This window comes from Carex rostrata, chromosome 7 (genome assembly GCF_964058835.1).
Source record: "Carex rostrata chromosome 7, lpCarRost1.2, whole genome shotgun sequence".
NCBI lineage: Eukaryota > Viridiplantae > Streptophyta > Magnoliopsida > Poales > Cyperaceae > Carex > Carex rostrata.
This window is the reverse complement of record NC_135924.1, coordinates 14,425,094-14,436,861: the sequence shown is the minus strand read 5'-3', so window position 1 is coordinate 14,436,861 and position 11,768 is coordinate 14,425,094. Positions and strand designations below refer to the sequence as shown.

Genomic DNA, 11,768 nt, shown 5'->3' with positions numbered 1-11,768 from the left:
AAGAAATTCACTCCACTTCCATAACTATCCATAGAGTGTCTGAGATAAACCGTGTCATTTTTATATATATATACAACGATAAATTGTATATATAGTTTGACTACTGGTGTTCTAATTAATATTGTTGAGTGTTAGTTGTATTACGTGATATTGTTGCGATAATAAAAGTGTGTTTAGAGGTGCTATCGGTGTTCGTAGATTCCGAATATTATTATATTTAGATATGTATCTTAAAGTGTTCGGATTCAAATTTTAATCCGTATACTTATTATTTTGATATTAGATCGGGTTTGGATCCGGATATATATCATATCTAATGATAAATATTAATTTCATATCTAGTATTTTTGTTTTGGATATATAGGTTCTCATAACTTGTTTGTAAAATAAGGAACTAACTCATATAAGACAAATAAATTAAGAATAGTGAATTAGTGTAATTCGTACTCGATCCGTACAAACATCGAATAGCTCAAAAATACAGTGCTATTCTTGCTCCATTCCATCCAAACGCACTGTACAAGAATATTATTATATTAAAGAGGTTCGGTGATTTTATCTTTGAATCGGATAAACCGGAATTGTGATCGGAGCGTTGGGATAGAAATTAAAAAATTAAGTTAATTTACCGGGCCGGGAAGGGGACCGGGTTTGAAACTTGAAAGTGAGGAATTAAGCAGGTGTGGGGGTACAAGGACAAAGAGGGCAACTGTAGATATGATGTGACAAGGGAGAATAAATAAGATGAGAGGTACAAAAAAGTGACATCAGCTAGAGAGAGCTAAGATGTGTGGTGTGTACCTAGTTATAGGTGTAGTAGCGAGGAGGTATGTAAATATGTAATATGAGCATCTCAACTGGACAGTGCAAATTGCAAAAAGCCCAGGCACTTTTTCCACACTGCATGCATTTGCATGGTGTTATTCCGTGATTCCAGGATTCTGCTTCCTAGCTCTTTAATTAGTAAACTTTCCTATAATTTATAATTACCTCACCTAGCTATATATTATTCTGCTTAATTAATTATGTACCTTGAGAATTAATTAATTTATTAATTAAAGCTCATCTGAGACTGAGAGATAGAGAAAGTACGAAGACCCTACCCTATAATATATACTAGTTAAGTTATATATATATATATATATATCGATCTAGTTAATTATACGATCGATCTCAATGCAATTTTAGTGTTATTGAAGATAAAGAATCAGGATACAACTAGCATGCAAAATCTCAAAATTTGATGTATCAATTCAATTCTATCTACTTTTCTTAGAATATTTAATTTAAGTATGTTGTTCAGCTGAATTAGGGTGTAGTATATAATAGTAAATTCTTACTCCAACGGCTCTATAGATCTTGAAACCGATAGATATGTATTATTAATTGTTTCAAGGTTTTGAAATATAAATAATCAGAATTCAATCAAATAACTATATTATTTTTTTTCAAAATTTAATAGCTTCCCTGTAAATCAAATTCAAGAACGGTTGAGATACTCTTGCTTGTAAAAATAAATACAAAGAACACTACGTCAGACTGACAGATCTGTAAAAAAAAATAACATAATTTCGTTAATTCTCGCAAAAAAAAGCTTCTCTCAAATCAAACAAAATACAGCTTGCATGGCAGAGAATAGATAGATATATATATCCCCTTGGACAGTGTTAGGGAAGTATGCATGGATCCCATTCAACAGTGTTAAGAAAATTAGTTTTCTTTACAGTTGTTCAGATTTTGAATTAAATTTTAGTTTTGTCAGTATGTATATATTAATTGGTCAAAAATTGGAGCTGCATTTCATATTAGAGTCGATAATTATGAATTGCATTCCAAACTAGTAAAGGGCCGGGCATAAAAAGAAAGCAAGATTTGCAGAAAATTGTATACAATGCACCACATTTTCCCCAAGGTAAAAAAATGACTATTGTTTTTTTTTTTTTTTTTTTAATATCTTTACTTCCTATCCTTGTCATTTTTCCTTATATATTTTCTCAAGAACACTTTAGACTTAGGTATTTTACTACCTTGGTATAATACTTATTTCTTCCTAAATATTGTCATGAGTTTGGCTAGCGTGTGATTGATAGTATAAGATGTCTCGTATTATTGCCTTAAAAAATCTATCCGGTTGACTTCAAACTACAAATCTAATTTACTTCACGAGTGATATGTTTACGGCAAAGTTTATAAATTTTCAAATTCATATAATATAAAGTCAAGCAGTCAAAATGATAATTTATAAGTTAATTTTAATATATTTATTTTTTATCTTTTTTTTACCACTTCATTTATACTAAATGAATTCAAAACTTTATAAATTTTATATGTAATTGTATAACTTTTGAAGTAGATAGGTTTCAACAGTTTGAATTCGTAGTTTGAAATCAATATAATAGGTTTTCGAGATGATAGCTCGAAACATCTTATACTATATATCTATGACATGCTGAGTTTGGCTGATATCTAGATATTTTTTATTTACAATATCTAGAACCTAGATATTAACATATCTAACAAGTTTTCTTAAGTTTATTTATTCAATAGTGATCATATACTCCAATTATAAAGGAGTAGGATTAGTATGCACCGTTAGTTTTGAGCATATACTCCAAGGTTTTTAAAGTCTGAAAAGTCAACATGATATTCATATTAAAATATGTTCGGAGATCAAATTTAATAATTTTTAGAACATATTTACTATTTATTTAGGCATGTACAATTACTGTTTTTATAAAACTTTGGATCATCCAAAACAGTGATTTTGTACCTCTCTAAAAAATTAGGAAAACAAATTAAAAAAAAAAATTAAATTTGGTCTCCAAACATATTTTAATATGGAAATCATGTTGAGCTGTTTGAATCGACTGTTTGGAATATAAAAACAGAATAAGGATGTGGAGCATAATTAAGTGCAAAATCAATATATATATATATATATATATATATATATATATATATATATATAATGCATTTTAATCTTACTCATGACAAAATTATACTTCTGTGGGGCATCTGCGTATATAGCAACAACTTGTAGTAAACTAGCTATCACCATTTGTATCGATTTTCATTCAATTTGGAGCAAGGATCTGCAACTTTCACTCGTGTGAGCCACTTGTCCATCATTTGAATTGTTGACGTACGAACGCATTGTGATAATTCTTTCATTTAACATCATTATTCTAACATATATTTAATTTCACTACAGCATAAAAGACTATCAGCGACCGGTTTTCCGGTCGCTGATAGTCATGACGCCGGTCTCTGATAGTAATCCCGGTCGCAGATATCCGATTCCGGTCGCTGATAGTCCGGTCGCTGAAAGCATTGTCGCAGATACTCTTCTGATGACGTCACCGGTCGCTGATTGATGTCATCCGGTCTCTGATAAGTTTTCTGCGACTAATTTTTTTTGTCGCTGTTGTTTTTTGCTGACGTCAAAAAAAAGTATCAGAGACCGGTTTTCCGGTCGCTGATGATTCTACCAACATTTTTTTTTGTTTGTTTTATTATTTACATTTCTCCATAATATTTGATAACAAACATACAACATTACATCAATACACATAAATAAAACAACAAATATCAAACATACAAGTGCCAAAAAAACATAACAAATTAAACATACCAAAAATCAAACATAAATGCCAATCATATCTCAAATAATATCTAAACAAAACATTTAAACTACATAAGTCATTGTACCATACCAAATAACATCTAAACTACACAAACCTATATCTAACTTGTCAATACCAGTACCGTTCTAATTTGGTACCACCCGGATACAATTATTTAAATACATGATAATTAAGTACCGTTCTCTGGCTGCGATCAAGGTAGCTTCTGAACTCAAACTCTGCTGGCCCTCTTCCTAATTGCTTCTTCAATTCTTTTAGCAGTCTCCTCTTCCAATAGCTAGATTAATATCAAATTAACGAAAAAAAAATTAATCCAGAATCTCACTAAGAAAAATCGAACAAGGGAAAAGAGAGAAGATACCAGTGTCGCCTCTGCTGGTTCATCGAGCCTCTGCTGGTCCACTCAAGCTCCTTCTAACCACGAATTGAAAAAAATACGAATTGAATAGAAAATCGAATTGAGCAGAAATTTGAGAAGAGATTCGAGGTTCTAACATGTTGAGCAGAGATTTGAGCACAAAATCGCAGCAAATCACCAAAAATCACTGAAATTTGAATTGGGCGCGGGGGAAAATTGAAAAAACTAGGGTTCTGTCTGGCGCGGGGGAGAAGGCTGACGCCTTTTTTTTTTACCCAATACTTTCAGCGACCGGTAATGGCGCCGGTCGCTAATATGGTCGCAGATGCTAGTGGTCGCCTGATGAATGGAATTTATTTTATTTTTTTTCGAGAAATTGAATTTCTGCGACCGGCGTCATCCCCGGTCGCTAATACCGGTCGCAGAAATTCCATTTTGCTGTAGTGTTTACTTTTCATGTTTAAAAAAAAAGTGTCTTTAATTATATAAGGTATTGCCTGCTTTTATTTTAAAATTTTAAACATAATATGTACTCCTATATATATGGAGGAACATGCATTAAGTACTTTGATTTTATTTATTTTTTGAGATAATTAAAATGAGAATCAATGCATTTAATTTTAACTATCTACAAAAAAAATATTATTCATGTTTCTGCAGTATATTTTCATACGATATATATAAATTTTTTCTAATTATATTGTTAAACTAATTAAATACAGATTCTCTCATTTAGTTTACCTTTTAAAAATATATTCGGGCACGTGCAGTTCCCCCCTCCATATTACTGCTAATGTTGGGTAAGGCAGATGTAGTATATATATATATATACTGTCCACAGTTGGAACTATTTCCCAGAGATTTTATTGACAATGGCTAAAGTACAAAGTCAGCAGTGATTATTTTTGTTGGGTCGACTAATATATTCTCGCGATATCTTGTGCGTGCTCGTCGACTGTATTTGGTCGAAACCTATAGCTAGTACATGGTTCCGTATACATATATATATATATATATATATACGTATATATTGACACGTGCTGTTCCAAATTGTGTAGTCATTGTAACCTGGATTCTCTGTATTGGACATATATATATATATATAGCTATTAAAATTAAGAGAAAATTGTGAGATTGCCACTACAAAATTTTGAAATTGTGAGAATGCCACTATAAAACTTCATTAATTGTGAAAATGCCATTAATACTGTATGAATTCTATTAATAAATAAAAATAAAAAATGACTAAAATACGCCTCTTCAGAAAAACACAGGAACCCTACTATTTCCCCAGGGAGACGAGGCTTACTCTACTAAACTCACGAACCCTAGCTTTCATTACCGTTCATCAACCTCTCGCCAGGGAGACGACTCAAATTGCAGCAAAGGAGATTAGAGATGATGAGGCGATTAGGGAGGAGAAGGGTGCTGCGAAATTTGAAGAGGAGGAGGCGATCGCAACACCAAACAAGATTTGAAGAGGCGATATCAACTGGAGTGTTACTGTTTTTGTATGAAGGGTATAATCGAAAATACAAAATTATGTATATCAAAACAGTATTTTTCAATTAATTTTTAATAAAAATATTATAAGAATACAATGTTAATAGCATTTTCACAATTAATGAAGTTTTATAGTGGCATTTTCACAATTTTGAAGTTTGTAGTGACAATTTCACAATTTCAAGGTTTTGTAGTGGCAATCTCACAATTTTCCCTAAAATTAAAGCCCAACTTTTAAAAATAGCGAAGCATTAATGAATTTATAGTAACTATGCATATATATATATATATAGCGCAGATGGGTAACAATATTTAAAATATTATTCGTGAATTATAGATGATTATTAAGAATTCTTTGCATAATTCTAGAACAATTTCGAAATTATTGGTAGAATTTGTGAAACTTCATTTTTTTGATATATATGCATATAAAAAATAAATTATTTTCAAATTATATATTTTATATATTCAGATCAAGGATTTTTTTGTTCTGGTCAAATTATTCTTGAATCTATTTTTTTTTTTCAATATGCATGGTAGATATTTATCACTATTCACTACAATTAAAAGCCAAGAAACTGAAAAGAAAATATAGAGAAAGTATATTGATGTCTTTGGCATTAGTTGGACATTGCAGCGAGCTGTTACATCCATTGATCTCATTAAGAACGGCCAGGATTTCGAGGGGAAAATGGTTTTCTAGTTCTGCGTGATATATTCATACAGTTTTTAACGTGTTTGATACAAGTTAAAAGAATTCCGCTATGGCCGCTATAATATACATATATATATATATATATAGAGTTGGGCTATGGTGCATTGCAATGCATGGAGGGGTTTGTGCATTGGATCATAAATTTAAAATTCAAAATCCAAATGGCTGATCCAAACCGTTCATCTTGTTCTCCATATTAATATGTGCTTGGAGACCAAATTTTATATTTTTCTGAATTTTTTTACTATTTATTAAGTATTTTACAAAATTGTTGATCCAATGGTGGCGGATGATTTTACTGTTTTGTTAAGCCACCGTTGGATCAACACTTTTGTAAAATACTTAATAAATAGTAAAAAAATTCAGAAAAATGTAAAATTTGGTCTCCAAGCACATATTAATATGGAGAACAAGATGAACGGTTTGGATCGGCCATTTGAATTTTGAATTTTAAATTTATGATCCAATGCACAAACCCCTCCATGCATTGCAATGCACCATAGCCCAACTCTATATATATATATATATATATATATATATATATATATAATAGATCGTGAACCTTTTTATATATATATACTATTCGATCGTCGAACGTAACAGTAGCAGTTTTTAATGTACACTATATATATATGCTGCTATGCATTTTTTTTCATATCATTCCAATCTAGCTATAATATAAAGTGAGGATTAATCAAACTAGTGTCGTATTGCTAATTTTTTATAGTTGTATGAGTCGCCCTCTCATGGGCGAAGCCGAAGGGTATATATAGTGAGCGAAAAGGAGATCTAAACCCTCTCAAATTAATAATTAAATTTCTGTAATTTAAATTACATGTATTGATACTTTTCACTCTCCTTATAATATATATAAAATCACATTACAGTTAGATATATATATTCTCAATCTCAATTTAAATTACACTTCCCGACTGCACTAGATCTCCACCATTATTTTCTTATCTCTATTTCAATCGACATAACGCAAATCCTCTACTTCGCGCACAACATTCGTCAAACCTTAATCTTATAATTTGAAATTATATATATAACCTTAATTTTAGATGTGAATGAGTTTATTCTATGGTAGTATTTTGCACGATCATTTTTTTTTTTTTTTTTTTTTGCTAATTAAAGCAACTATCCGAGAGAGCTGGTAACATAATTTTCTAATCCAACAGATCGAAGCTTCCACTATATATGTTCAAATTAGCATACCATTATTCAGCAATGAATTTAATTACATTAAATATTTATAAAGGAATAAATTTAACATATTTTTTAATGCAAGCTTCATATTATGAATTAAGGACTTAATACTTATTTAGTAATGTTCAATATATATTTTTTACTTTTTGTCATATTAAAATATATATAAAAAGAGAAGAAAATAGGTAGGATAACTTTTACAATAGCCCCGTAACATGCTATATATGCGCGCGCACACACACATCCACACCAATTAAGTTGGTTGGTCAAGTGCATCCCAAAAATTCAATAATGCGCGCACTTCGTAAAACATAATTATGTGCTTAATGATATTTGACTTATCATGCTTAATAATAAAACTTTAAGGTGGAGATCGATATATATATGTGATGCTATTTTTTAATTTCCTCGTAACGAAGATTGATTACTTGAACTTAATTATGGATGATATTATGTAGGAAAATGCAAACCACCACGGAATTGGTGGTTCAAAACTAATTTAAATGTCAAATTTGTTTTCCAATTGTAAATATGACATGACAAAAATAATAATTAAATGTCGTTATCTCGTCAATGATCCTACTTCTTAATGAATTTAATGCATAATAACTGGGTCCTTGAAAGGACATCACAAAAAAGCACAAAAATAGAACGAACGGATTTTTGTTCTTTTCGTTACTTCACAATAAATAATATAAAAAAATAGCATCTCCTCTCCCCCCTTAAAAAGCTTTTCAGGTGGCCCCTAAGAATTTTTTGATATATAATCAATGAATTTGTGTTTTGGTAACAGATGAATATCATTAAACTCAATATTAATTGTTGCCATTATTGGCTATACTTTATGCCTGATCATTTGTCGGATATTATATATGTACGATGAATTATAGCATCATGATTAAAGTTCCATCTGTATAATAACTCAGCCATCATCATATGAAATCACTATTGACTATTTAGAACTTGAACTGCATCTTAATTATTTGCAATATCAAGCGAGATGCAGCTATCTTTTCAAGAACTAAACAGTTCATATCTGATTAGGTATGGTCATTTTGGAACAGGAAAATTTGAGATAAAAAATACTAATAAGGAAAGGGGAAGCTACTATATATGTTCATGAAAATAGAAAGAATCAAGAGAAAATAGTGACTTCATGTATTACTCATGACAAAGAACAATGTTCTGTACTCTGTAGAAATAAAATTCGCTTTTGACAATACTCAAAATCGTTATAATAAAGACCACACTAAATAAGCCTAGAGGTGCTACTTTTAACCGATTACTCGGATCCGATCCGGAACCGAACCGGATCCGACCCAGAACTGACCTGGATCCGATTAATCTGGATAGGGTATGGTTTAAAAAATATAAATGGTTAAATTATGAGTTCGGTTACAAAATTAATAATTTAATATCCGATCCGGAACCGATACTGTAATGGGTAGGATATGGTTTTATTTAATTATCCGACCTATAACTAAACCCGACCCGATATCCGTATAAATACCCGATAAAACATATATTAATAACTATTAATATATAAAAATACAACTTTGCATATTAATTTTTGCATAAGCCATGGTGAGTCTAGTACTTTTACAACTTGAATGTGAGAAAATATAATGCAGTTACATATTTTCCTTAATATCCTCTTCATAATAATGAAAATTTATTGCTCTCATTGATATGTCCTTTCTACAAATTATTAGTATTTCATTCATAGATTTTTTGAATCATAGAAAAGGAAATCATCATCTCCAATATATTACTTTCTAAAAATTATATCTCTACTTCAATATTTTTATTTTCAAAAATTATTTCTTTCCATCCTCCTAAATTCAAAAGCCATTAACAAAAAACAAAAAACTTTTCAATATTTTTTGTTACACCACAAGTACTCCAAACAATCAACAATTAAATTATAAAAATAATACTACCCAAGTTCCACAAAATATTATTGAAGACTATAATGAAAAAAAAAGAAAAAAAATGTAGTATGAAATGAGTACTTACAAATGTTAAATCAATAGGATAGTATTTTTTTAATTTAGATAGATAACTAATAGTTTAGAGTTATTATTTTTATTGTGTTATGTAGCATGATATATTTTATTATTTATGAACAAGATTAATAGCATAATTTTTATTTTGTGGTAGTTTTTAATTTATATTATAATGATTTATGATATGAGATGTTTAAGAAATTATAATTATAATTATATTTAAATGTAAATAATTTTTTAAATGCTTTGGAGTTGTGACATATACCCGCTTCAAATCCGGAATTGTCCTGTATCTGAACCAGATCCAATAATCTATAAACAAGTTATAGATATCTATCTACCCGGAACTGAAAGACTGGATTCAAAATATCTATGGGTAAATAGGTATCCGGATCCGGACCCGACCCGATTTGAAACAAATAAGTATATGGATCGAAATTCATACCCGAACACTTTTAGGGTATGGGACCAAATATAATAGTATTCGGACCCGACCCGACCGATAGCACCTCTAAATAAGCCTATGGGCATTTTAATGATAAAAAAAAAAGACGACTATAAATCTTCATTTCGAAAAAAGACAACATGCCAAAAACAAAACAAATTATATAGGTAGTTCCTATTTAAGTAAATCAAATCATGAACAGAACAAAACAGGCCTTCATGCATGGCCAAATTAAGTAGCACTAATCATTTCTTTTGTCCAAGACGTGCACAATATTAATATATACATTTATGTGTTATTGTGTTATGTAATCCCTTGAAGGTGTTCAAACCAAAAAAGGAAACAAATACATTTGAGTATGACAACCCTAGAAGACAGTTGTGAGAGCTTCTCTTACTGGACAGCTCCTGTGGTTTTGTTTATAGATGTGCGCGCAATATCTGATTGTTCAATTGGATTGTAGTTATATATAATAGATGAATTTTTTAAAAGATTCTGATTCATTAATAAAGATAGAATGAATTAGTCAACCTACGAAACTTTATTCATAGGTAATTGTTATTTAGTACATTGTTACGTTACGATTAATGTTGGTTCACACCATTCCGTGCCATGGAAATGAAACCAATGCAAGAGACGACATTTGATGTTCAAATAAAAAAACAAGAAAACAATGCCAGAGATGGACAATTTATGTTCGAATCAAAAACATTAGTTCCACTAACATAAAGCAAAACCAATCTACAAAATAACCCAATCAATAGCAAGTACTAAATTAAGCTGCAACGTAACTCCAACCGCCATCATGTACTGATGCAGTCATTAGTTGCACTCTGACAAGAAACGAAACTACAACACAACGCAACAAATAAATCAAATGCATACCTCTCAAAACAGGAGGAATATATTTAATTCATCGCACAGGAAGCATTAAGTGATGAAAGGCGGGGAGGCTGCACCAGCAGCAGGTGGTGGTGGTGGAGGAGGGCTTCTGCCAGATGGACCCGCTTCGCCATGTTGCGGTGGTTTCTTTCTCTTCTTCTTCTCATAACTAATCCCTCTTGCTTTGGCCTGTGTCTCGCGCACTTCACGTAGATATAACCTGACAGCACGGGCACCGAACGGGTTAGTCTCTGGCCTCCCACCATTTTCTTCATAAGCGGCACGGAGGCGACCTATGAGGGCATCTAGAGAGCCCCATGCTTGCTTCAACGGGCAGGGACATGGGGCAGGCGGGTTTGGGTGCCCGAAAAAGGGGCACATCTGAGTGTGAACCTTAGTCTTCCCAAATTGGTCCATGTAACGCAGGAACTCAAGAACATGAGCAGCATTGCAGCGAGTGAGTGCAAGTGGGGGCCGATGGTTGCGGAGGTATTGGCCGAAGGTGTTCCAGTCACGGCGTTTTTGAGATTCATAGCGGCTTGGTGATTGGGGGTGTTGAGATTGAGACTGGGAAGGGTTGGAGGAGGTGGCAGCAGCAGCAGCAGAGGAGGTGGAAGAGGAGGAGGAGAAGGAGGCGAAGAATCCTTCTGATGGGGGACTATCGGGTGGATTAGGAATCAGGTCCATTTATTTTGATGATTAACTTGAGTTTTTGATGGAATCAAGTACTTTGCTGCTGTGCTTCTAAATTCTTGATCTCCCCTTGTCGATATTATAACCGGTATATGAATATCAAAAATATCGTACCTGAAATGAAGGAAATCATGGTTAGTTCTGATATCTAGGGTTTGAATCAGAAGCCTCGATCTCATGCTCGATAAAATATGTTCTTGTATAACTGTGTTCTATGACTAAGTTTCAAAGGGAAAACAAATTTAAACAAAAAAAAATGGTTATTTAATTTCCGGAACAAAAAGCAGCCAAAAATGAAAATCCATCGGCCGTC

At 31.8% G+C, this 11,768-nt stretch overlaps 1 protein-coding gene across 1 annotated transcript; it reads right to left on the bottom strand.

The window, feature by feature from the left end:
• Window positions 1-10,554: 10,554 nt before the first annotated feature.
• On the bottom strand, window positions 10,555-11,558 carry LOC144557219 (protein LIGHT-DEPENDENT SHORT HYPOCOTYLS 4-like). Its single transcript, XM_078305761.1, has one exon. It carries the CDS (start codon window positions 11,447-11,449, stop codon window positions 10,811-10,813), a length of 639 nt encoding a protein of 212 aa, XP_078161887.1. The 5' UTR covers window positions 11,450-11,558; the 3' UTR covers window positions 10,555-10,810.
• Between the last annotated feature and the right edge of the window lie 210 nt (window positions 11,559-11,768).

Bases quoted from the DNA above. Each gene is read 5' to 3' on its own strand.
- LOC144557219 (XM_078305761.1), bottom strand. From the start codon at position 11,449: ATGGACCTGATTCCTAATCCACCCGATAGTCCCCCATCAGAAGGATTC.